The following is a 27,101-nucleotide window of genomic DNA, read 5'->3' on the forward strand; positions in this document are numbered from 1 at the left end:
GAGCCACCTGGTCTTAATTCAGCCACTAATGGTCCTCTGGGGGGTCCCTTCTGCTTTCTTCTAACCAGTGAAAGTTGAAAATGGCCGGCACAGATAAAATCAGCATTCTAACTGCCTCCTCGTTTATGCTAGTCCTGAGAGTTGGCCTGCAGTTAACTAATTAATAGAAAGCTTCTGCTCCCTGAATCTGGGAAGTGATTTTTTTTTTTTTTAATCTGAATTTCAACCACTTGGGAGTTTGATGAACTCAAAAGTAGAATGAGGTGGTGGCAGGGTCACACATTGGAGTTTGGCATCCCTCCTAACTTGATGGTCTTTAAGTAAAGTTTTTCCGGTTCTGCCTGTATGATAATGATAATAGCTGACTCAGAGTTGTGGGGATGTGTTCAGCTACTTGTTTGATGTTAGAGCTACACAGTTTTAAGCCTAAACAGCTGTTTTTTTTTTCCTGATTTTCATTTTAAGACCTGAGGAATCAAATCAGTGGGGGCAACCTCATTTTGTAAAATGGAATGTTGAGCCAGACCATGATGGGAAAATTGGTCTCCATCAGGCCAAAGTCGGATTGGCTGGCCAGAGCCCTCTGTGGTGCCCAAGCCAGTGAGGGGATGGGCAGGTGTGCGCTGTTCCTGCTGGGTTTGCCCTTAAAGATGGCTTCTCCTGACTAAGAGTCAGAAATGCCCCTCAAGGCTTTTTACCTGCACTCTGGCAGGGGCAGTAACCCGCATGGCCTTCCTCCAGTGACGTCTACCGTCCTGAGACAGGTCTTCGTAATACTTTTGTTCGCCTCATTGGTGCCATTCAGATCATCCTCCTCCTTGCTAACTCAGTGCATTTCAGCTACAGGAAGGTTTGGTGACAGACTGGCCAGTGTGGCCACCTACCATTTACTTTCCTGAGGCAGATAATTCCAGTTTCACCATCTTTTATTGGATACAAAGCCACAAATTCAGATGCCCATTGGAGTCCTTTTAAATACATACGCTCGGGTACATTCGGCAAAGGGCATCTATGGGCAATGTGGAGCAAAGTGCTGGGATGGTGGTGCCTGGGTGGGGCAGAAAAGTGGGGCCGGGGAGGCCCCCTGGGGGCTGGAGGTACAGGCACCACTTCAGAAACAAAACCAAAAGTTGCTGTCCACCCCTCTGCCTGATGTCTTTGGGGTGAGGAACGCTCCCCTCTCAGCTCAGGCCCACTGTACCTGGCTGTTCAGGGAAGGCATGGCATGGGGGCCAGCTGTGGAGGTCCCCGCCAGCAGGGTTATGTGAGCCAGGCCTACTGGCGCCAGCCACAAGGCGAGCCTGACCCTGAGCGCTAGGCCCTTGCCAGGGCAAGGCTGAAGCCTGGGCCCCTGCCAGCAGTGGCAGGCGAGGCTTGGACTTGCAGCGGGGAAGCCTGCCTGATTGTCGGGGCAGTCTTGGGACCTGCCAGGGTCCCAAGGGGTTGGGGTCAGACTAGAGCTGGTTGCCTTAATTGGCCCTGGTATTCTGATCTTCATCCAATCCTAACTAAACCTTATCCTCAGGCAAGGCTGCAGATGAACACACTTGTCCAGGAATAAATATACACACACACACGTTACACAGCAGTATGTACAGAAACGGGGCCTGGGAAAAGGCTGGGTGAGAGAGCATAGCCGCCAGGACTAGGGAGAAGTGCCAGGCCCCTGGGGGAGGGAAGTTCCACTCCTCAGGGACTGATGGGCTGGGACAGATCCTAAAGCATGAGTTAACTTCTCCAGGTGCTTGGGCCCTGTACCCAGTCCCCAGCTTGTTTTCACCCCAAACCCACCAGGAATTGGGTCTTTGGCACCAATAGTCACTCTGGAAAGATCTTCGGCTTAGCACCCAAGAGGGACGAGGCATGGGCGGCTCCCCACCCACAGCCCAGACTGGAGACTAGGGCCAGGGAGCCATGCAGAACCCAGAGACAAAGCATGGAGTCAAGTCTTGCAGCAGCAGGACTTGGGAAGGAGACCGCATTCCCTCCCCCGGCCCCACCCCAGCAATTCTTGAACGACTGGCTCAAACTCCACTCTGTCTTGGTCCCAGGTGGTCTTCTGGCCAGTAAAAGCCATGGTTCTGGGCGGCCCACTTTGTCTCCCTCAGGGACCCAGATACATCATCTCCTTTGTTCTCTGCCAGTGCTGTGGGGAGGCAGCCTGAATAAAGCATGATGTCCTCAAACACCCCAAGTCTCCCAGGTGCTGGGCTGGCAGAGAGGAGGTGGTAAGGACACCAAGTGGCCATCACCCATGGGGCCTCTACACCGGCTGGGTCCCCTGGAGCAGGGCCTGCCTTGGTTTGCTCTCCCAGATATTCCTCTATTTTGCATCTCATCAGATGTGAGATAGGAAGAGGGCTCCCCTTTGGGTGAGTGAAAGATGAGGTGCCCCCCGACTCAGGGCTCATCCCCCTGAGGAGAGGTAAAACTACCATCAAGCTGGTAAGGACCTGTGGAAGCCTGCTCACCCAGCAGTACTCAGGGCAGACATCCAGGCTAGGGCACACAAGCCTGTCAGTCCCAGGTGTGCAGTGGGACACGCTGTGACCCATCCGGGCAGGGGCTTGGACCTATGCACTAGGCATCCCCCACACTCAGCTGGAAAACAAAGGATGCCAACTCATGGAGAGGAAAACTTCCCACCAACAGGTGAGGGGCGTCCTGATCACCTGCCCCCCACGCTGGTGATGGTCAGTGCTGCTGATCAGAAGGAACTTAACCACCATCAGGCCTTTCAGCACCACCTTTCTCTCACTCGAGCTCGCTGCCCTTGTACTCTCACCTTTCCCAGAACTGATCGCAGGCATTCCACTGGGCATCTTCCCAGGGAGATTGCCCAAAGCCTTGTATTCAGGGATGGAGGCTTCCTGGGACAGAAAAAGTCCCTCAGTAGGACAGGCTCAGGCCAAGCAAGGCATCCCTTTGTGCTTTGTCCAGGAGACAGAGGGAGGGCAACACCTCTGGTCCTGGGGTCGCAGGGAGCAGGGGCTATGGTGGGTGCAGCTGGTAAAGCAGAACAGACACACCCAGGGCGTCCAGGCCAAGTGGACCTCCACCTCCCTTCTGGCCCCGGAACAGAGGAAAGTTGTGCTTCTCCTTCATGACTCCTGGGGACAGAACTGGGAGGTTAGAGCCAACAGAACCAGTTGCTCTGGGATGGGGGTGCCACACAGCCAAGGCTTCGTGCAGGACTAGATGGAGATACTGACATGCCACCCTTGGTATTTGGAGTCTTCAATGGGTAGGGCCAAAACCAGTCACAGGAAGAAAACAAAAAGAGCAAGACACAGTTGTGTGGGGAGCCAGGAGAGCTGGATACACTTCTGAGCCTGTGAGGGTCCCAGCTCTGGAGGGCTTTTTGCAGGGAAATCCAGGGTGGGTCTTGATGTCCTGATGCCAGGTTGCGGAGAAAAGTTGGATTCCCGGAAAGGACTGGGAAACTAGAATAGCCCGGTCCTAGCCAGGACCAGTGCCCTAATGTTTAGGGCCGAGAGCCTATCTTAGAGCAAAAAACCCTAAGATGGATCCAGATTAATGTTTGAAAGAACTTTCCAAATGGAGGTTGGCAGGACCCACGGCCTTTGTGCCACTGTGGGAGGGCTAAGAGGAGGAACTTGGGAGACCTGAGTCTTAAGAGCCATAGAGCCAGGACCTGACCCTTTGGGAACCATGCAAGGGTCAGTGACTGCCTCCGTTTGCACTCTAAGCCAGTGATCCTGGTTCAGGCCCCAGTACTGCCCCCGGCAGAAGACCTCCCAGCACAGCCCTCAGCCCAGGGGCCAGTGGAGACTGAAGAGGGGGACAAGTCTGATGTTGGGGCTCCTCCTTCTGGGCCCCAAAGGTGTGGCTCCCCAACCAAGGCCGCATCTTCCAGCAAGGTAGCCGGACAAGGAAGCAAACTAAACCACTCCCTTTCCGGCCTCCTCAAGGCCCCAGCAGAGGGCAGCCAAGTGATTCCCTCTCACATGACCTTGGGGACACAAAGGCCATCTGATTCCTGTCCAAGCACCCCGATTAGAAGTATACTCCTTGAGGACAGGAACTGCTTCTCACTGCTGACAGCATTTCCCAGAGCTGGGACCTGGCCCCTCCAGAGGCTCGGGATTGGTGGAAGGTATAGAAACATGTGCGTTATAGCTCTGAATTTAGTTCTGGTGTGTCACGGGATATGTGGTGGCTGGGAAGAGTCTTGTCTTCTCTACAGCAGTAAAAACTCGAAGTTTTCTCACCCTGGCAATATCCACCCTTGGGAGGTGTGACCTGGATGTCTTGGGGAGAAGTTCTTGCCCTTCCAAGCCGACCCCACTACCTCACTGAACCCCCTACTTCCCTCAGCTGACCACATCCCCAAACCCCTAGGGTTATCCCTGGAGAACATGGACCCAGAGCCCTGGCAGGCTGCCTGAAGGGGATGCCCTACAGAGGGCTAGGACTGGGCAGGGGAAGAGAAGAGCCTCTTGGCCAAGTCTGAGCTGTCTGTTGGAGCAACCCTTCTGGTCTGGGGCCCTACAGAGGCTTCCAACGAAGAGGCTGGGCCTCACAAAGGGGCCTCCTGGTCCTCAGGCTGCCCCAACAGCCTGAGCAGCCAAGGAGCCTCTGGTGGTTATTGCAGATCCTCAGGGCGATGACACCAAGTGCTGGTGGAGACTCAGCTCTTCGCTGGCTGTGCCTAGAGGGCTGCTCCAGATGGGGGTGGGGTGGGAGTTGGGGGACAGCTGTCCAAGCCCCTGCTCTGGAGAGGCAGCGCTTACACTGTGTTACACTGTCCCAGCAGGACAGGAGACTGACAACCCCTCTCCCAGAAACCAGGGATAACACCAAGCCTCCAAATGTCTAGTCCAGATCAGGGTCACTCTGGAGGTCCAAAGAGCGTGGCTGGTGTGGGGCTGGCAGGGGCCCTGCCGCCCCCAACCCGGGTTAGCAGCCTTCCACCTTGATGTGCAGGATCTTAGAGAAGCCGGGCCTCCGCCGTAGGGCCTGCGAACCAAACCTGAGTTAGTTCCCCTTGGGGCAGACAGGCGGAGCCCTCCCTTCAAACCGTGGGGTGCCCTGGGGGCTCTTAATCAGAGCCAGCTGCTCACCTGGAGCTTTGTCACCATGTCCTCAAACAGTTTCTGGGCCTCAGGACTGCTGGGCTCTTTGAAGTAATCGGCAATCCCGATCTGAACCACAATGGACTTGAGGTTCCGGCAGATGCCTAGGAAAAGGTAAGTAAGGTGGGGCCCATGTCTGACCTGGGCAAGAGGCCTGTCTGTCTTCTCTCCTCTTACCAATTAATGAAATCAGAACACTCTGAGAGACAACCGTGTGCTAGTCACTGGGAGCAGATCCATGCTGCCCCAGGATCCCCTGGGCAAGGAAAGAAAGAGGGTGAGGTCCCAGAGCACAGGTTGTGCTGGACTCAGGGAGGACGAGTGGATGATAGCCAGCTGTGCAGGGGTTCCAGCAACTTCGCTGGCAGAGGGGACCATTGTGCTATGGTCTGGGCATGCCGAGATGAATTACAGGAACAGCGTAGCTGAGGTGCAGCTGCTGGGTCTCGGCTGGCCAGAGCGCTGGGGGAGTGGAGGCAGGGAGCAGGTTAGTTGGGAGTAAGGGACTGGGTGTTGCCATGAAGTCAGGGGAGGAGGAGTAAGAAGGTCAGGAGGCTGAGAGGATTCTAGAGGTTAAGATTTTGGAGGCCAAGCAGTTAGTTTTGACAGTCAGCCCAGGGCAAGGTCATGAGATTGAAGGGGAAGGAAGAAGAGGATCCTGGCGATGATAAGAAAGTCAAGGAACCTGCAGTGCTCAGGATATGGGGTCCTGCCAGGGGCCAAATGGTCCCCGATGAGGGACTCACTTGGGTGTGTGCAGCTCAAGCTGGGCACCTGCATCCTTAATGAAGGTGGAGGAATCAGGGAGGGAGTGGGGGCTGGAGGGAGGTAGGGGCCAGCAGAGGCGTGCTGAAGGCTTCACCCTGAGAATTATCCTGAGGAGCTAACACACATCTCATTAATCTTCCCGCCCATTCAGCTTAGCATTCAGCATAAAAGATGGGGATACAGACTCAAAAGAAGTACAGTAACTTGCCCAAAGTGACACAGCTAATAAGCAGTGAAGACAGAATGGACACGTAGGTCAGTAAGTTCCAGAACCCATCTGTTCAGCCTTGCCCTTGGCTGGAGGCTCACGTGGCGGTAGATGGTGGACGATACTGAACAGCCCATTTCTCTAGCTTGGAAACAGCACGAGGCAACACATGTCCATTTGGCTGAACTGAACCATTCGGGTCAGATGCTGGCAGGCCTTCAATGCCACCCTGGCCTCAGAAGGCACCGGTGGCAAAGCCAGGGCTAGAACCCTGGTCAACCAGACCCCAGTGTTGGTGTTTGCTGACCAGGAGCAAGAGGGAGTTGGCTACACTACTTGCTGACAAGACATGGTAAGAGGCAACTGTGGTACCCCACCCATGTTCCCCATCACTCACTGTTGAAATGCAGCAGGGCCTTGGGAGTTACGGGGGTGGCTGTGAGCACCAGCATCTCCAGGCCCTTCAGGCCTTCCCGGCAGACCTCAGCCGCCACCTCCTGGGTGATCTCCGACACATGGTCCAACTCCAGCACCTGCAGCCGCATGCAGTTTCTTGCTAGGAAGAGGGAAGGAGAGGGGTGGGCCTGCTGACAAACACCCAGGTCACTTCCTGCCGCCACCCACGCCATAGCCCGAGCCCCACTATGATTTCAGTTTTGCACCCACGCCTGCTTCCCATAACCCCCTATGCCAGTCCCACGGAGAGACTCACCGAGTGATGCCAGGCCCTGCACCCCACAGCCGGCACCCCCGACCCCCAGAGCCCGGAGGTGGGGCCAACAGCGACCGATCATCTGTAGGCAGCGGTTACTGAATCGCATGGGCTGCTGGCTGGAGAATGGAGTGGAGGGAGGGTCGTCAGGGAGCCCCTGGCTGCATGCTATCCTAAGCCCACTCCTCGGTCAGGACCCGCCCCACAAGGCGAGGGCCCCACCAACCACCCGACTGTTCAAGTCAGAAACCTGGGATCTTCCCTGACTCCTCCTCCTTCACTTCCTGCCAAGACCTGCAGATGCTGATTCCTCAACAACTCTTCAACCCACAGCTCAGACCACAATCAACATTCATCTGATTATGCAACTAGTCTCCCTGCCAGTCATCCAGTGGCTGCTGAGAGCCGCGCACTCCCACACGCTCACTCAGTCATTCAACAAAATGCTTCTCAAGTCCTGCCGTGACTAAGAACAACAGAGCTGGGCCAGAATTCACCTGCACTGTGGGAGACCTGGGTTCGATCCGTGGGTTGGGAAGATCCCCTGGAGAAGGGAACAGCTACCCACTCCAGTATTCTGGCCTGGACAATTCCATGGACTGTATAGCCAGTCCATGGGGTCGCAAAGAGTTGGACATGACTGAGTGATTTTCACTCACTCGCTAGGGATACAGTGGTGACATACAGACATGGACCCTGCCTCCAAGAGGTATGCAGTGTAGGGGGAAGACACAGAACATTACCAGTCTGATATAATCCCATTTGTTAGATCTATAATCCCCCAATGGCTTCCCAGTGCTTTCTAGATAAAATGCAAAAATCTAAATCTCCTAGGTAGGACCTGACCTTGGCCCAGCCTTTCTTTTCACACTCACTGCTCATGCCCACCACTCACAGCAAACCTGCTACTTCCCTGAACACTTCATCACTTAACAGTCCCCAGCGGCTGCCACGCACTCGGTACCAGGGACACGGAAACGGACATTCACAGCCTCTGCCCCAAGAAACATGAGTCTGGTGTAGACTGAAACATAGAGAAATTATTGTAAAATTGACTAGATAGGGGCTAGGACAAGGTGCAAGAGGAATGGAGACGGGAGCAGTGACACGTTCTGAGTGTTAGTGATGGGATACTGGGGACCCGTGAGGCGGTGTCATGAAGAGAGAGTCTTGGAGGGCACGAGCAGGGAGTGAGAAAGCCTGGTAGTTTGAGAATTCCAAGTAGAGAGATGAATGATCTCACACCCTGGATTCTCTGAAAACCAACTCTTTTGTGTATTATACATTGACCTCCCTAACTGCCTTTCACGTGTCAAACAAAGCTGGCTATTTCAGGCCAGTATTTCTGAACACTCGCTGTGGGCTCTGCAGCCTTTAGGCACACATCTCATCTGAGCCAGCTACAGGCTTAATAAGATCCACAGATCCTTGATACCACGTTCACTCTGCAGTAGAGAAAGTAAGGCACGACTGGGTAGCCCAAAGTCACACTGCCCACAAGCCAGGCCACGACCCCACGTCAGACTCTGAAGCTTAAACACAGACTGATGGATGTTAATCTGTCACCCCAAACAGCACACGGAATGGGCCCAGATCTGCTGGGTCCTCAGCCCCACTCCGGGCCCAGCCCTGCCCATCCCCACCGCGGCCTCGGCTCACCAGGGGTGAAGTGGTGCCACCTGGAGGGAAACGATCTCTCTGCAGCCTGCTCCCAGGGCCCAGATGACCTCATGACCCACTGGGTCTGTGGCGCTTCTGTTGAAAAGACAAAAGCTGGGGCCATCCACTCTGGAGGCCTTTGCTCCTTTCCTTTGGGCCGCAGAGCTCTTGGGTCCTTTTGCCCCAGAGCCCTGGGGGGAGGGGAAGGTATGCGTATGCAGAGTCCAGGGGTCCCTCTGGCCCAGGCCTCGCTCCCAGCAGTGGGGACCCACCTGTAGGTGACGGCCTGCAGGGCGCGGCAGTAGCAGCTAGCCAGCCACAGCGAACGGTCAGTGAGGATGTTGGGGCAGTGGGAGATACGCAGGATCAACAGATTTCCCCCCGCTGCCTTCAGCAGAGACTCCAGGCCTGCCTCCAAGCAGCCCCTGGGGACGGCCAAGAAGTCAGGGCACCGTCTGCAGCCAGGTCCTCCTCCGGGAAGCACCCTGACATCACTCTGGGTCTGCAGCCCAGGAGTGGTGCCCCCACCCCACCCCATGGCCTCACCGGGTACTCCGGGCATACTCCTCCTTGCTCTCCTTCTTGCCCCGCTGCCGGGGCTTCAGGTTCTGCAGTGTCAGCGAGTGGGCCTGGGTGCACCACTGAGCCAGCATCGCCAGGAACTGCAGGGAGAGAGGAGTTATCTGCGCATAATGGGATGTGAGTCTGGTTGGCGGGAGATGGACCAGCCCCAGGATGGGAGGCCTCAGGAGAACATTTCAGGGAGCCAGGTTGAAGCTGGGGTGTGGTAAGGGTTGCAAGGAGCAGAGCTTGCAGGGCTAGACTCTGCCAGGGAAAAGATGGGGTCACAGCAAGGGTGACTGGGAGAGCAGGACGGCAGAGAGGGACAGCCACCTTGGAACAGACGCGGGCGTTCTCCAGCAGCACCCGGGTCCAGACGGCGGGGTGGCGGGCCACGAAGCGCCAGTCTCGGCAGACCTCGGCGGCGTGTAGCAGCGTGCGAGTGTCCAGGTAGGTGAAGATGCAGAACAGGGCAGCTCGCATCTTGAGGATCTCCGGGCTGATGACCTCATTGGAGCGGGAGGGGCTGCCCCTCTCAGCTCGCCGACCCCGCCCACTGCCTCCCTCGGGGCGGGCTGCACAATACCACAGGGTCAGAGGTCAGATGGGGGGTTATACAGGTGGGGAGCTGGGGTAGGGCAGGAACTGCAGGAGGAATGGGCATGACAGAACCATGCTGGGGGACCAGAAACTGGGGAGGAGGGACAAAGGGCCTCTGCTTCCCCCTCCTCTGCATTATCCCCCTCCCTAATTTTGCAAATTGGAAAAAGGTGGCCCTTCCTCAAGCGAACTTTCTTTTTAAGGTCGTATATCATCACACTGTCCAAAGTCATCCCCTAGAGGAGGCAACTGAGTCAAGATTGGAGGAAGCAAAGGGTTTGGACAGAAACTGTCCATCTGTGAACAGAAGGCAGGTGAGAGGTTGCCCAGAGCAGTCACCAGGCACAGCCACGCACCCGGATCTGAACTTTCTGCCCCCAGACCCACCCACATACACATGCGGCCTTGTATGGATTTGGGCGAGGGCTTCACTTTGAGCTCCCAACTCCTTTCCTATGAATGTCACGTGAATGGATCTCTGTGTCCCAGCAGCTCCTGCCCTAGTACAGCCTGCAGGGCCCAGTACATGTGGGAAGTCTGGAGCAAGAGGAGAGGCAGTGCAGGAGCCCAGGAGATTTACTGCCTCAGCCCTGTGTCCCCTGAGAGCAGTCAGCACCATGGAAAACCTGCCCTCTCAGTACCCACCCCCTCAGGACTCACCAGAGAGCCGGCAGCTGCTCACCGGCCCAGCCATAGCAGGCCCATGGCGGGGAACATCTGAGGGGCCCTCAGCCTCTGACTCGGTGGTTCGGGAGCCCACGTCGGAGACATCACCTTCCTCCCCTTCCGTGCTGTGTCGACGGGGTCTGCGCTGCCAGTTCTGGATGGCCTGGCGCCGCAGTCCAGAGCTGCGAGGGGGCTGGGCCCGCTCTGAGCCACCGTTGGCAGCCTGGACTCGCGTGCCCAAGCCCCCGGGGCCGCTGTCCTCAGGGACCCCCTCTTCTGGCCGGGGCAGCTCCAGACTGTCACTGTCATAGCAACCTGAGCTCTGAGATGCAGCTGGGATGCGACTGGAGGCCCTGGGGTGGGGGGTGGACCAGACGGTGAGGAGCAAGGGGTCCTAGGCCTGCCCAAACTCTCCATGCCACCTACCACTGGCCAAGGGCAATCCACCCACCCTACTGTCCAAGAGTCCTCTCTAAGTGTGGAAAGGCAGACAGAGGTGACCCAAGGAGGATGGGGGGAGGAGGAGAAGCCAAGCCCTAGAAGGGCCAGCAGACCAGTGGATCTTTCTAGGGGAGGGTGGGCTGTGAGGGACGGGCCAGGCCCGTGGCTTACCCTGTGCTGGGAGAGGAGCCATGCCGGGACACTGCATACGTGCTAGGCATGGCCGGGCCCGCGTGGTGTTCTCGCTGTGGGCCCCCCGAGAGGGAAGGAAAGGCCGGAGGCAGAGAGAGCCAGAGGATTAGAAGGAGTGGGAGAAACAGGGTACAAGATGGAGATAAGAGATGGGGAGAAGAGAGAGAAAAAGAAAAACAGTTGGGAGAGATGGACAAGTAGACAGACAGACAGCCCGGAGAAGCAGGCTCACCAGCCCCCTCCCTGTACCCACCACGCACCCCAGACCCCGGCTTGTGGCTCCTGGGCTCTCATTTGCAGAGATGGGCAGAGGTGAGCCCCTGCCTGAGGCCTGGGGTTGCTGGATGCTATCTCACTACAGCCTCAGGGAGGGGCTCCCCTCTTCTGGACCCCTACTTCAGGCCTGCAGTCTGCTCATGGGGAAGAGCCAAAGAAGGAAGCACGGCGTATCAGAGGGGGATTCAGGCACATGTGAAGCACGGACGCAGGGGTCAGCTGTGCAGGCAAAGAAGGGAAGGCAGGTGGGCACTCACCGTCCTGCCTGGGGCCCGGGCACTGGGCCCAGCACCAGCTGCCCCACCTCCGCGGCCCAGGCTGGCACTGGGTGTGCTGCCACAGCTGCTGCTGATGACCTGCAGCTGCCGCTCGGCCCGGTCGGCCCGCTCGAGGAGCTCCTCAATGAACTGCTGCAGCCGCAGCTTGGCACTGGCCTCCCGCGCTGCCGTCTCTTTCAGGAACTGGTCGATCTGCACCACCTCCCTGGGCCCAGAGCAGTCTCTTACCCCAGTGCCCTGGCCTGGCTGCCCACCCACCCGCTGGAGGAGACCCTGAACAGTAGGGAGAGACAAGGGCACAGCTGGCCACAGTGTCTGCTTGTGGTCACATGGGTACATGCAGAGCACACCCAGGAACATTGCCCACACAACAGTGCATACAGAAATGCAAGCACACACCCCGAGTCATACGTTCACGCCCCACCAGCCCAGACCCAAGCACACAAGCAGACACCCCTGCTCCCCGCAGGCATGTTCAGTCACACACAGCCACCTCTTCCCTCCAGAAGCCCACTCATGGGCACACACTTACATTCCACATAGTCCAGTAGCCAGCCCCACACACTCATGTACACAAATTCATATAACGTTCATCCACAGGCATGCACAGGCTGAGGCACAGTCCTACCAACACATTCAAACACACACACACACACACACACACACACACATTTTCAGAAACGTTCTCAGATGCAGAAAAGCACACTTACAGTCACACCAACCTCCAGGAGTTGCACACGCAGCATGCTTAAGAGCCATGCGAGCATTTACTCTCACATGCATTCATACACGGATGGGCACCTTCTAGGTGCCACGCTCCGTTCGAGGTGCCAGGCTCCGTTCTAGGTGCCAGGCTCCATTCGAGGTGCCAGGCTCCGTTCGAGGTGTTGGGGCTACAGCAGTGAACAAAGCAGAAAAAATCCCTGCCCCCATGGGGCTTATCACAATGGGGACAAATAACATCTATGTACTTCATAAGTCTACATTTGAAGACCAGAGAGATGAGGAGAAGCCCAGCAAAGGCTGAGGAAGCCAACAGAAAGAGATGGAAATTCCAGGAAAGTGTCTTAGAAGCCAAGTTAAAAGATGTTTCAAGGATCAGCTGTGTCAAATGGCTGCCAAGGAGCCAAGTAAGAAGATGATCTGGCCTTCGTAACATGAAGGTCATTGATGACATGGAGGATAATGATGGAGGTGGACGCCTGATCAGAGTGGGTTCAAGAGATAAAGTGGGGAAAGAAATCAAAGACAAGTAGAAACAATATTTTCAAGTTTTTCTGTGAGGAGGAGAGAAAAGAATGATACAATAGGAAAAAACCTGAGAAGGGAAAGGAGAGATTGAGCCTTGTCTTTGGGTGGGCAGAGGAGAAGAGTCTGGTGTCACAATCAGGAAACAGCCTTGTCAAGGAGCAAAGAGATGGAAGAGAAAGAGATTCACACACACGAACACGGTCACACTGTCATGGTCTCAGATTCCTAAACACACACCTTCATGCCACTCTTGGCCCCACGCGCACCACCATTACATGCCACAGAGCCCGTGTAATTCGGCCGCACACACAGTCACACTCAGGATGGTGGCGGGAACACAGTGATGCCATCACCGACTCTGGTCCATTCACGGACACACCCACCCACGGGGCCCCGTGGGCCACTCACTGCTGCTTGCGGCTCAGCTCCTGTTCTTTGTGCACCAGGTCCTGCTTGAGCGAGGCCAGCAGCTCCACACTCACGTCCACCTGGCGCGAGAGCTCGGAGGCGCGCTCCTCCAGCTCCTCCTTCTCGCGCCCCAGCCGCGCGCTCTCCTGCCGCGCAGTCTCCAGCTCCGCCGCCTTTCGCTCCAGCTCGGCCTGCAGCCGGCCCACCTGGCCCGCGATCTTCTGCTCCACCTCCTCGCTCAGCCGCTCCAGCCGCCGGTCCACCTCCAGCTTCTCCAGCGCCCGGATCTTGAGGCGCGCCAGGCCCTCTTCGTAAGCCACGTCGGCGGGCGAGGGCGACGCGGGCGAGGCGGACGCGGGCCCGGGGCAGGGCCCGGGGCCGGGCCCGGGCGGCGGCGTCGAGCACGCCGAGGAGGCCACGGACTTGCGGGCGAAGAGCTCCCCCAGCGGGATCTCGATCTCGCGGAGCGCGTAGCGCGCGGCGGGCACGAGGCCCGGCTCCGCCAGCTCCTCGCAAGGCAGGCCGGCCGGCACCAGGTCGCCGGGAAAGTGGGCGAGGGGCGCGTGGTGGTGATGGTGGTGCAGCAGGTGTGGCGCGGCGGGCGACGGCCCGACCGCCTGCTCCTTGCCCTGAAACGACGTGCTCTCGAAGACCTCGCGCCGGGCGCCCGGCACGGCCAGCAGGGCGGCGGGCTCGGGCGCCAGCGGGAAGGCCGCCGCGGCGCCGTCGCAGATGCTGTTGGTCTTGGAGAGAATGTAGAGCGTCTCGTACGTGTGGCTGTACTCCAGGTGCGCGCGCAGCGACGACAGGCTCCGGAAGCGCTTGTGCTCCCCGCAGCGCGGGCAGCGGTAGGGCAGGTCCAGCGAGGCCATGGCCCCGCTGCCCCCGTGGCGCCCGGGCTCCACCGCGGCCGCCCTGGAGGTCAGCCGGGCGCGCTCATGGGGGGACGCGGGCGAGCCCCCCTGAGGGGTCAGGCAGGCTCAGGGCGCTGGCAGCCAGGGGCAAGGAGGCTAGAAGAGAGGGGAGTAAGCCTTAGGAGGGAGGTATCCCTCCCCACCTCCAACCCGTATCCCCCACCCTTGACGAAACTGACTTCCCCAGAAAACATGTGCCCACAAGAGGGGGGCAAGGGGAGACCAATGGCCAGACCTCCCAGAGGAGACTGGCCTGCTCCAGTACCTGAGCGAGGGCTGCGCGTGTATGAGAGTGAGAAAGAATGAGAATTCTCTAGGGGGGAGGGGGGAAGGCATTAGTTTTATTTCTAATAGTAACAACCTGGACATAACCCAAGAGCCCACCACTAGTAGAATGGATAAATCGTGTTCTATTCATAATGGGATGTTACCCAGCATTAAGAAGGAACCGTTGGTACATGGAACATGGATGAAGCCATTTAATATCATGCTGCAGGACAGGAGCCAGACTGGAGTGCATACTGTTGGATTCCATACACATGGAGAACAGACTAAACTCATGAGGACAGAAGTCAGAATAGAGGTCACCTCTGGGACCCACATGGACCAGAAAGAGGCAGGAGGTAACTTTATGTGATGCTGAAAATGTTCTTTATCTTGCTATGAGTGGTGGCTGTACAGGTATATACATAAAGTTACACAGTTTATACACACGTACATTTAAGTTTAGTGTACTACATGTAGCAGCTGTATGTACGTTATACCTCAAAAAAATGTTCATTTCCATGTCTTGCAACCACACGCATCAAACCAGCTGGACTACTGGTACCATGCTGCAGTGACCAAGATGTCACCTCACTTACTGATACCGATGTGTGTATGTCACTGTTTCTTTTCCTGCTTCCGTCCCACTGTCTTTCATCCCTGCTCTGCCCTTTGCTCCAAGGGCCATGATATTTGTCTTCTCCAGGTTCCTTCTGGCACAAGTCACCCCTCTTCCTGGCATCCCACTCCTGTCACTCTCAACTCCTGCTGTCCATCCTGCCTCGTCTCTGGCTTCTCGTCACCCTTCCCCTGCCTCATGGGCTCTCTGCCTTGTAACTGGCCTTCAATCACCTCGGCTGTCACTGTGCCCTTCCAAGTCACAGGCCATCTGCTAATCAGACAATGTAGTTGTCATCAAGGGTCTTCACCTACTTGGTCCCTTGGATGATACCACTGACCGCTCCATGTTGGCAGGCTGCCGTGAAGCTGCCCTGTTTGGGTTCTCTAACATTTCCTTCTAGCTGTGTTCCCAATCGTCCTGTTTTCTGATGGGAGGTATGCCTTCACACCGCCTTTGCTCTATCTGGTTCACTCCCACAGTCTGGTTCACTCATACCTTTAAGCCTTTACTTTCAGCTCCACCTCACCATCCTGACCTACTCTTTAAGTTCCATTTGCCTTCTGGCTTTACACCTGGGTGTATGGATGGATGCCTATTCTCTATGCCAGTCCAGCACCCAGTCCTCCTCCTGGCAACAGCACCCTGCCTTGACATTGGGGAACCATCCTTTCTTCCCCAATTTCTCAGTCCATGTGGTCTGAGTGGGAGCTGATGGTTCCCCCAGGGGTCAGAATGTGATATAGGCCTGGCCAGAGTCCTGAGATGGGCACACATCACCTAACTTGAGTCAGTGAGTCATTTCTCCAGGACTTCTCTGGCATTCCTGGGGAAAGCATCCTCTTTGGTCTCAGGTTTCTAAGCACAGGGGCGGGCCAAGCTGTGAGGGCCATCTTTGTCTCCTTTGGGAGGAACCACCTGGGAATGAAGCCAATACGCAGAGGCAGAGGTGAAACGGAGAAAGAGCGATTCCTCACACAGTTTGAGGTCCTGGTCTGTTCAGTTAGGTGAGTCAGTCCATTCCCTTTTCTGCTTTAGCCAGTCTGTGTTACCTGTACCAGGAAAAAGTCCAAACTCAGAAATTAGATTCAGAAGTCAAATTTTTTTGAAAGAAGGAATTAGCTGAACTAAACAGGATAATACCACTTCCCCTGTCTGCTACACAGCAGCAAAGCAGCTGACTAAACTCTCCCACTGCCTCTAGAGGTGAGCTAGAACTTTAGGGGACCTGTAGAAAAATGTCCAACAAGAAAGAGAAACTTTGGCTGAAAGGGGCTCATCTGAAAGCAGAAAGGAAGAAAATGCTGCTTTGCCCAGAGAGGTCCTTTCTGCCTGAGGCCAGTAATTCAATAGGGCTGAGAGTCAGATAATTAAGAGCCAGTTCTCGGCTGCTAGCTAAAGTCAGCTCAAGCAAAGACAGACAGGCTGGAAACACAGAGGGAGACAAACCTGGAGCCTGACAGGCTCTTGACTCCTCAGGCCCTCTTGAACTCCTCCCAGCTCAACAGAGGCCACCGTGGCTTCCATTACAAGCAGGCTTCCAGTGGGTTGCAGCTTGAAGGAGAAGGGGCAGAGAGCTCTGCCTCTCACCACAGACTAGGAGTTGCATTGCCCTGAGGCGGAGCCCTACTAGAGCCACAGAACCATGGGCTCCTGGGACAAGCAGAGCACCAAGATCTGTTGCTAAGAGACAACTCCTCCTCCTCCCCCAACACCATCACCAGGGACTTGATTCAAGAATTATAACTTTCAATGAGGTCTCTGGTTTGGTTAATAGCTCTGGGGATGGCTGAATGCAGACTGACTGAGAGCTTTCTAATGATTAAAGCGATTGTATTGCCAGGAAATCCCCTCAAACATGGAAAACAAAGGCCAGGGGTTACTCAACCCCTTAAGTTTTCCCACCCCCAAATTTGTACCAATGGGAGGTGACCCCTCAAAGCCCCTTGTGCACGTGGCCTCAAAGCATGAAGGATAACGAGGCTCTCGACAGCAGAACCAGAGCAGCTGCTGGGTGGGCCAGGGCACCTTGTCCACACTGACCGGTCAAGGTTGTGGTCCGGGCTATGGACCTGTGATCCTGGAGTGTTCTCCCTCACCTCCCCTCTTCAACTGGAAAGGTTTTGCTCTTTCAGCTGTCCGACTTTTCCTCCATTGTTGTAGTTTGGTCATAAATTAAAAGACCTGGAGGGGCTAGCTCAATACCATAAGAGACAGGACTTGCATTGGGGCCGGACGTAGTAAGTGGGGGAGAGTTTGCAGCCTCTCCTTCTGGAGATGGGACAAGTGTGTTTTAAGTTTTGTGAGGACTAATTTCATTACGATAAAACAGAAAAATTTTAAATTATATGAGAAGGGGGATCTGTTCAGATCTTGGACAGAGGTGGAAGGGAATGGACATTTGTTGGTTTTGCTGCTCAACTCCAGTCCCCCTTGGTAGGTACACACCCCAGTTTTCCCTTGGAGAACCATTCCCCCCCACTCTGAGTCAATGTTGTTTGGCTGACCTTGCCCCCTGGCTCCATGAGCTTTTCCAGGGGAGCTCATATGACCGTGGCCTTTTCATCAGTCACAGCTGTTACTTGGTCTTGGGCACGTTTCCTAGGCCAAGCCAATATAGCCCCTCCAGTATCTGTGCAAAACCAGCAGGATGTGAGGCTGGAGCTCCAGGGTGGCCCTTTCTGCCCTCTCTTTAGGAAAGGCGAAGAAAAAGACTCCCTATGACTGCCCTGAGCCACGGAGCCAGATGTGCCAAAAACTTTAACCCAGGACTCGTCAATTGCATGAGGCAGCAAAAATTTTTTTGTAGATTAAACAATCTGAATTGGTTGCCAGGAATGAGGCTCTAGAATAACACAATGACCCACAGTGTCAAAAGACTAACCTTGGACTTCCCCTGACACACTCCCCAGCATCCTTGTTTCCCTCAACAGTGCCACCCACAGCTCTGGTTATCTCAATTCTGCTCCCTGCTAACTATCAAGACTGGCTGGTTTTTCCTTTGAATGCTCTCAACACAACTGTTTTCTGCCTCATGCTCCCCCCACCCTGGAAGTCCCCGAGATCCAGTCTTGGGTCTCACAGCTCTCTAACATCCTATATGAGGCACCCCCAGATGCCTCTGACACGAGATAACTCCTATTCACGATCCTTCAGTGGTGTCCATCGTCCGTCAACTGCAGCCAGATTCCACAGCTTCATGCTTCGGCCTCAGTGTAGTCTTGTCAGTTTGAAAAATGGCCTGGCTATTTCACTTGCATTTTTTTGGATTACTAATGGCTGGAGATTTTTTTCACAATTTATCAGTCATTTATATCTCTTTGGTAACTTGACTATGAACTACTTTGCTCATTTTTGTACTGAGGGTCATCTTTGCTTATTGATTTGCAAAGGCTTTTTACAATATTGATCTTTTGTCATTTATATATTGCAAATATTTCTCTCATGTGTTGACTGGCTTTTACTTTTGTTTATAATCTTTATTGACATGCTAAAGCTTTAAAGTTTGCATCAGTAAAATCTTTCAGTTCAGTTCAGTCACTCAGTCGTGTCTGACTCTTTGCGACCCCATGAATCACAGCACACCAGGCCTCCTGTTCATCACCAACTCCCGGATTTAGGATTTCTCAATTTGTTGTCATTCTTAGGAAGTCCATCCCTACCCAAGGATTATACAAACAGTTATATTATGCTTTCTTTTAGTAATTTGTGGTCTCCCTTTATTTTTTTTCAGTCGCTCAGTCATGTCCAACTCTTTGCAACCCCATGGACTGTAGCCTGCCACGTTCCTCTATCCATGGAATTCTCCAGGCAAGAGTCTTTTGTGGATAGCCATTCCCTTCTCCAGGGGATCTTCCTGACCCAGGAATCAAAGCCGGGTCTCCTGCATTGCAGGCAGATTCTTTATCATCTGAGCCACCAGGGAAGCCCCTGGTCTTTTTTTTTAAGTCCAGAACATTTTTAAAATTAAGGGCTTTAAACAAACAACCATAATACTATAAACACAATGACTGGTAGCATGCAAATACCTCAGGATCTGTGGTTTCCTTTCATACAAAGGAGTTTTCATCCATCTAAAAATTTTCGATATGCATAGTGAGACAGGGATTAAAAAACTTTTTGTTAAGGGCATTTTCACACATATCCTAAAATAAAGAGAATATGATGATAACTCTCTTAGGTACTCATCATCTAGCTTCAGAAATTATCAGCTCATGGACAGTTTTGTTCATCTGTACACTGTTCTCTGACTTCACACCTCCTCCACCTCCACCACTGGATAATTTTGAGCAAATCCAAGTTATTGTATTATTTCATCTAAAAGTACCTCAGTATGTATAAGACAACTTAAAACTTCTTTTAAAAACTAAATATTATTCACTTATTATCACAGTATTATTGTCTTTTTATGTCTATTAAAACTCAAAAAAGTAGCCTTGAGAGGTAATCCGAAAGGTGGTTCTCTGAAAAGACCAACAAAGTAAATATTCCTCTGGCAAATCTATTCACAGAGAAAAGGAAGGGAAACAAGTGCTATAGTGAAAAGAAGGATATAAACACTGACACAGAGAAGATTTTTTTAAATTTAATTTAAATTACTGAAATGCTACCAGGTACAACTCCTGGCCCAAATTTATGAAAATCTGGATTAACTGAATACTTTTCTAGGAAAATATAAATGATCAAAATGGACTCAGGAAGAAATTTTAAAAACCTGACTAGACTAATGGTTACAGATAAAACTGCGGAAGTTGGCAAAGTGATCGTGGATATATTATAAGGAGAGTGTGGTTCACACACACAGCTGTTCAGGAACAGGGTTATTCATGCACGTTCAGTCCAGTGTCTGAGCACCTGTGTTTGCCTGTCTGTCCCAGCTAAGTGCTGGTCCTTCCTGTGTGGGGATCTTGCCTACACAGCACCTTGCTAGCCAGGCTTCTTGAAGATCAGGGCTAATCCTGGGGGCACAGGCCTGAGTGTGGAGGTGCAAGCTAGAGGAAGAACGGGGTCTCTGGAATCCGTGGTCTTCACCTGAGGCCCACCCACCCCACAGTTTCCCTCCATCTCCTGGAGCTGAGAAATGACTAAAAATCATTCTTAGGAATATTTCTGGCTAGATTTACCCACTTCCTCAACATAAGCATCAAGCTTTGCCTGAAGACAAGCAAGATGATGGAGGGAGGAGGGGAGAGAAGAGCAAAACAGAAACATGGTCCATTCAAATTCCATCACAGTGCTATACTGTGGTCACCTGGACAGAACCATCAAAGATTTTCCTTTGCATTCTAGTCTCCCCAAACCAGCAACCTCTGCAGACCTAAGACCTGCCTCCTTTTTCAGCCTGGCCTGTCTCTTCACCATCCTCAGGACTTGTTATCTCCTTCCCCTGTCTCAGATGTCTATCTCAAGTCTACTTTTAAGTCCAGCCCAAGGTTCTCTTTGAGTAGAAGACTCAATCAGAGGTATTAGCTTTTTTTTAATTTTGTAAATGGCTTTCCAGTGTGTGAGTTTCATCTCCTCAAATAAGACCAGCCATCTCAGAATGTGTGTCTTCTTTGGCTCCTGTCCACTGTCACAGTTTCACATGTTGACTCTGCCAGAAACACTGATAATCTTGCATTTTCATGGCTTCCACTACCACGTGGTCACTGAGAGTTCCTGCAGTGAACATTATTATTTTTATCTGCTTAGCAAGTCTTCTTCATCTTCTGTTAATAGCAACATCTCGTCTTCTTTTTGGTAAGCTTCCCCTTCCTACTCCATGTTGGAGTTCTGACAGGGCTGCCAATCCTAGGAGGGTGGTCCCAGCACTGACCAATCGTAGTACCTGATCTTGGTCAAGATGATTCCTCAGGCTGAGCCAGCTGAACCCCTCTCTGGGAATTTATATGAAAGACTAAAGAGACCTCCTTTAGTCTTATGTGAAAGTCTAAAGTCTCTCTGGGATCACATGCTAAGGATAATGAAGCTATCTGTGGCCTTGTGCAACTTCCACCCATCACAAGGAGAAAGCTCATGTATGGTGGGGAAAACAATGTGGCAACACTCAGAGGGAAGTCGAGTCCAGAGTTAGCGTCCTCACCCATTTTTGAGAACCTGTGTACAGTTATGCCCAAGACCCACTCATCCCTCTTTTTTCCAGTTATATGCATTAGTTCATATCCTTTTTTGCTTAAAATAATTTGGGTCGGGTTAGATTTCTGTCACTTGCAATCAAAAGTCTTAACTAACACTCGTGTAAATTTGTATTTCTAACCTAGAATTCTCTCCTAAACACCACTCCAACATGAATTCATTCAACAGTCATTTACTGAGTACCTACCGTGAACCACACCAGGTGCTATGCTGGGGATGTTGAGGACACACAAACCTGCAAGATCCAATCCTTGCCTTCAAGCAGCCTGAAATCTGGGACAGACTAAGGCACTGGATGGTGCAGTCACGAGTAAAGGCTATGTGGGAGACCGGCACAGAGGAAGCAGAAGTCCCTCTACACTAAGCTTGAGGAACTTGGGGGTTGGGAACCCCTGGGAGGAAAATGTAAGCTCCACAAGAGTAGAGACATTATCTTTCTCGATCGCTGCATTTTCCCAGCACTGAACAACGGTGCCCACTAAGTGCTCAGGAAACGTTTATGGAATAAAGAGAAGGTGTGCGTGCATGCTCAGTTGTGTCCAACTCTGCGATCCCATGGACTGTAGCCTCCTAGTCTCTCTTCTGTCTGTGGGATTTTCCAGGCAAGAATATTGGAGGGGTTGCCATTTCCTCCTCCAGGGGATCCTCCCAACCCAGGGACTGAACCTGTGCCTCCAGCATCTCCTCCATTGGCAGGCAGATTCTTTACCACTGAGCCAGCTGGGAAGCCCAAAGGGAAGGCAAAGACTTAATTAGATGTAGTTGAGACAACGGCCTACAGAGGGCCAGGGTCAGGAAGAAGGCTGTAGGAACACAACACAGAAACTGTTAGCCAAGGCAGCAGGAGTGTAGATTGGGAGAAGGTTGGATCTGGGAGCAATTTAGAAGGCTTGGTGACAGAATGACTGTGGTGGGTATGAAAGGCGGGAGTCAAGGGTCAGGCTCAGGTTTGGGGTTTGAGGATCTACGTAGATGCGGATGAGGTTCAGTAAAGAGGGGAAATGAGTGAGGGCAGGTTTGCAGGGGAGAGTGAGTTTGGTTATAGATTCCCTGAGTTTGAGGTTCCACTGGGCCTTAGAAATATTTGATACATAGTTTTCAATATGGAGCTGAAAATATAGTTTTGGCAATTTAAGCTTAAAGACAAAAGTGGATGAACAGGACCAGGGAGAGGGTACAGAGAGAGTAGAGCAGAGAGGAAAAGGTGGATCCTCAGAGAGACAGAGGAAGGAGAAGAGCCGAGAAGTGCCTAAGAACCAACAGCAGAAATGGGAATTCTGGCAGGAAACCTTAGAGGGGAGAATGTCATGGGTGGAAGGAGTATAGAAAACTGTAAACAACGGGAGCTGACAACTCAGGTCAGAGCAGAGGTGGGAAAGGTCCACTGCCTCCAGAGAGGGCCACGTTGATGAGCCTGGCTACTGTGGGTTGCCGGGGGGTGTCGTGAGGATGTGAGCAGACAGCGAGTGGATGCGGAAAGCCCAGCGTGAAGGGGAGGAGGCTGCAGGGGAGCATGACGGACTGCACCGAGGACGGAAACACCTGAACACATCTAAATGCTTCTCGCAGATAACCTAATTTTAATCTATATCCTCACTTCCGCTAGCCTGGAGTTATCCATGCCTCAGACCTGTAATTTATAGCAATTCTTTTATTTTTTTAAACTGCTTCTAAGAAGCAGCAGAAAGCAGAGAGGACGAAATGGATGATATTTTAGTGTGGTCAGCTGAGTGCCTAATATGGCTAACGGTGGACTCATACCACAGTGCTCACCCTGAAACCTGCTGCTTCCCCGTTTCCCATCTTGACCAGCATGCTCCCTGTCTGCTCAGCACCCTGTGTGCGACCCCAGCGCATCCCTGAATTCTCAAGAGTCCCCCTCAGATCTCGTCAGTGGCTGATTTTTGTCAATACTATCTTCTAAATATTTGCCTCTATTTGTTGCTCTTCCTTTAGCCAAGGCCCCAGATCTCCTATCCCCCTCTATCTGGACGCTGACACCATTTCTAACTGGAGTCTCTAACTCCTCCAGCTTGGAATTCTCATTGTTTCTCAAGAAGAGATGCAGTCATGTCATTCTTCTTCTAGTGAAGACATCTCTGAAGGCAGGCCATCTTCTGAGAGGTAAAGGCTACCCTGCCTTGCCTGCTCTCAAAGCTGGCTGGAATCTGACCACCACTCAGCTTGTCAGCCCCAGCTTATGCTTAGTGAGCCCTGTGGGGCTTAGCTTCACTGAGAATTGCCATGTGATGTTATATGCTTGCGTCTTGGCTCATGCTGGTCCCTCTTTCCTGGACTCCTTCCACTAACTGGTGAATTCTGCAGGCCCAGCTCAGATGCTACTCTTTCCATGAAGCCTTCTACCCTCTCCTCCAGCTCAAGTCACATCATAGCATGAACCACTCCTCACCATAGCTCTTCACACATGGTAACAGGAGTGAACACATGGTAACATCGCATACTGGATGGTCATGGACGTGTTCGCACAGCTGATCCTATTCACATACATTTGGAGGCCAGAGGCAATACAACTGACTCATCCTCACACCTTCCACAAACAGAGCAGACATCAGTATATTCTTAGAGGAACCACAATGAATAATGGAGGGTGAACAGATTGATTAACATAACCAAAGTGATTTCCACCGTTCATCATCATGGAATGGGTGAAAATCAACCCAAGAATCCCCTTGAGTAACATATTCTTCCCTGGCTCTGCAAGTCACCGCTGGGAGGTCAGACCTTGTTGTGTCTTCTCGACATCATTGCTCCAGCAGAGCTCCAAGGTTTAGGACTTGTCTGCTTCATTCTATTTTATCCACCCAACAAAAAGATGGCAAATACAAGGCCCATGCCAGGCACCAAGGACACACAGATGACTAAGACAGCAATGCTGTCAAAGTGCTTGCAGTCTAACAATCAAAACAGTGAATGTCTACCTACTAATTATTCTGAAAGATGGTTTTCATTTAGTGCTCAAGACAGTGCTGCCAAGTACACAGGATCATCATTTTAGGATGAGGAAACTGAGGCTCAGAGCATCCAGATCATGTGTCCAAGACTAGTAAGTGACTGTTACAAACTGCTGCTTTGGTGGTGCCCAATGAGCCATGCCTCCCAGTATCCCTACCCTTACGTGGTCCTCTCCCACACTGACCCAGAGATTGGCTATGTGACTTTGGCTGCTGGGACATTAATCAAGCCTGATGCAAGCAAGGTTTGATAAGCAGTTGCTCAGAGTTTATCCTCTTGGAATAACTTCACCTGGGGACCCAGCTGTCATGTAGAAAACTTGGGCTTGACTACTGGGTGATTAGATGCCGTGTGTAGAGAGGCACTGTAGGATGAAAGGCCACCTTTCCAGCTGTACGCACCTGTATGCACCTGAGAAGAGCCAAGTGAACCCATAGTCACAGCCAGCACACAGACCATAATAAATAATAAATCAGTATTATTTTAAGCCCCTGTATGCTGGGGAGGTTTGTTATACATCAGAGAATAACTGAAATAGTGACAAGCTAGGATTTGAACCCTGCACTATCTGACTGACTTCAAAACCACGCTCTTAGTTTCAACACTGTGTTCCTTCTGGTTGGCAGTGGCATGTCATACCAATACTATAATATTTATAGGTTGGTCCATAGTAGCACTCAATATGTCGAATGAATGAATGCAGCATGTGGTGGGCTACCAGAGAGAGAGGAAAGTCCACGGAATTCAAAGGCAAGATGGCAGTTACCTTTCCACAGCCATGATCCCCTTTCCGACTACAATTATTCCAAGAACAAATATCCCCTAAATCTAGAAATAAGTATGTGCGTGTCACCGAACTCCCTCTGTCTGTCTCTTTCTCTGTTAAATTCAAATCAGGTAAAATTAAGAATTTCAAAGAGTTTGGTTTTGATGGTCATTCCCCTTTGCCCCCAACTCTCCACCAAGCCCCTGGCATCTTTTCTCCCTCCTGTGTTGCCTTCTAGGCCCCAAAGCTCTTTCTACCTCTTTCCATATAAAATCCATATCCGGGAAAGCAGAGAAGGTAGAAATTACAGAAATGAGGAAGGAAGACTTGGATATTAGTAGATGGCATTACAGGCCAAAGACGTGATACTCCAAGTTCAGTGCTTCCAGGAGCCTCTGCCAGCAGGTGGAGGAGGGGCAGAATGGGGAGGCCACTGGAGGTGTCTCTGTGGCTGGAGAATAAAGGACTGCCCCCTGAATCCCCCAAGAAGGCAGGGGCTCTGGCTGTCTCCACCTGGGGCTGTGGCCCAACATCTGTCCCTCCCAGAGTAGTCCCTGTCACCTGGAAAAGACCCACGGGGGTCACTGCATCCAGTCATCTGCTCTGACACTGCCTTTTCCATTCGAAGCTCCCCCTCACTCTCAGGCTCCTGCAAGCATGCACACACCTCCCAAGGTCACACACACATGGCTCCAGCACGGGGATCCCATACCCAGAAAACCACCTGGGCCCCTCACTGCAGACTCAACTAAGGAGAGAGCAGGCCCCACTCCTATTCACAGGCAGAGGGTGGAAGCGCTTACAGGCACCGTGGCACACACTGACATGCAAAGCAATGCAGTGGGGCACACATATCCAGATCACTGTGGGCACAGCCACCGGCAGAAGCACTAGGATGTGAGGAAACATGCGTGCACACGCATGCACACCTCTAGACCATCACACGTGCACACAAGCCCTCCCACCCTCAGACACCCGCGCAGGTGCCCAGCCAGGCCTCAACACCAAGCCCCTCCCCCACCCCTTTGCAGAGCAGGTGGGAAGGGCTGGGGTTTGAGGGCGCTCTTTCTCCTCCCTCCCTCGGGTCCCTGCTCTCCAAGGTCCAGAGTCCCAGTGGGGTTTGGAGCCCGCCCCGCCCCCCAACCTGGCTTGAGGAACGAATGGCGAGAGGGGGGATGGGAAGCCTGGTCTCGAATCGTTCTGATTTTAAGTCCTTATATTAACCCCTTCTTTGCCTCTGGCCTGCTCCAATCCCCCGCGGTCGGGGAGCCTCCCGGGCCTCCAGAGGGCTGTGGGGGAGAAGCAAGGGGAGGAGACAGCGGCTGGGGTCCTCCCTGCCTTCTCTCCAGGAGCGGTCCCGCAGCGCGCCCGCGACTCGCCCTTACCTCCTCCACCCCGCGACGAGGCCAGGCCCCGCGGCCCGCGGCTAGGGGTGCAGAGGCAGCCCCCGCGTGCCCGGGCCAGATGCAGGGCCGCCTCGGGGCCTCGGATCTCGCTCCCCTCTGCAGCCTCGGGTGGCCGCCGCGGCTGGCGCCCCCGCCTCCCTTTCGGGGCGGGGGCGGCCAAGCCTCCCAGCCAGTCGCAGCGGGAGGGGCACACAAACAGGGCGGGGGAGGGAGGGAGCAGGGAGGAGGGGGCGCGCGGCCGGAGGAAAGGAAAGGAAGGGGTAGGGAGGCGGCGAGGGGGTGGGGCAGAGCCGGCCCCTCCTCCGGGGCGGGCTCTCCTGCGAGCTGGGGAGCGGCAGATGCCGCCAGAAGCGGCTGCGCCGGGACCCCACGTTTTCCGCTGCGGGCGGCCTCGGTGGGGGAGGGGTCCGCGGCGCCGCCCTGGGGGTGCCGGGGCCTCTCCGGCCGAGCTCCTCCTGGGTCCCCGTCTTCCTCGGTCGCGGCACCGCCCAGTGCACTCCCCCTGCCCCAGGCACCTCCAGTTGTGACTTCTGCTGCCCACCTTTAATCCGAACCTCTCCGCCCTAACCCCACCAGGCCGGTTTGGGACTGCTCCCACCCGGGGCAAACCCTGGGGTGCAGGATTCTGTGGGTCAGGAAGAGGGCCGGCGCGCTGCGCTACTAAGATCTGCGCCACCGGCCCGACGCAGCCGCCTGGGATGCGCCCCTGGGGTGTGCACTCAGCGACCTCGGGTCACACAGCCTTCGAGGAGACTGCCTGGGCCCATCCCCTCTGGGCATTCCCAGCGACCCAGAGGAACTAGGACTGCCTTCGGCCAGACTCCACCAGGTCCCGGGACCCAATCTTGCCCTTGAGGGTGCCTTCTAGGAGCACATGTTCCCGTCACAAATCCTATTCGGGACCTGGA

The 27,101-nt window shown here is 53.7% G+C and overlaps 1 protein-coding gene across 1 annotated transcript; it reads right to left on the reverse strand.

Moving 5' to 3' along the window:
• Positions 1-3,698: 3,698 nt before the first annotated feature.
• FBXO41 (F-box protein 41) lies at positions 3,699-26,366 on the reverse strand. Its single transcript, XM_055400780.2, has 13 exons — positions 26,173-26,366; positions 13,117-14,126; positions 11,437-11,662; positions 10,883-10,956; positions 10,265-10,623; positions 9,338-9,579; positions 8,990-9,105; positions 8,716-8,868; positions 8,444-8,539; positions 6,785-6,903; positions 6,470-6,628; positions 5,085-5,200; positions 3,699-4,980 (listed from the first exon to the last, which is right to left on the reverse strand). The coding sequence occupies exons 2-13, from the start codon at positions 13,986-13,988 to the stop codon at positions 4,921-4,923; spliced, it is 2,592 nt and encodes an 863-aa protein (XP_055256755.2). The 5' UTR covers positions 13,989-14,126; positions 26,173-26,366; the 3' UTR covers positions 3,699-4,920.
• Between the last annotated feature and the right edge of the window lie 735 nt (positions 26,367-27,101).

Source organism: Moschus berezovskii, chromosome 11 (assembly GCF_049115385.1).
Source record: "Moschus berezovskii isolate FMDL1 chromosome 11, NW_MosBer_1.0, whole genome shotgun sequence".
Taxonomy (NCBI): domain Eukaryota; kingdom Metazoa; phylum Chordata; class Mammalia; order Artiodactyla; family Moschidae; genus Moschus; species Moschus berezovskii.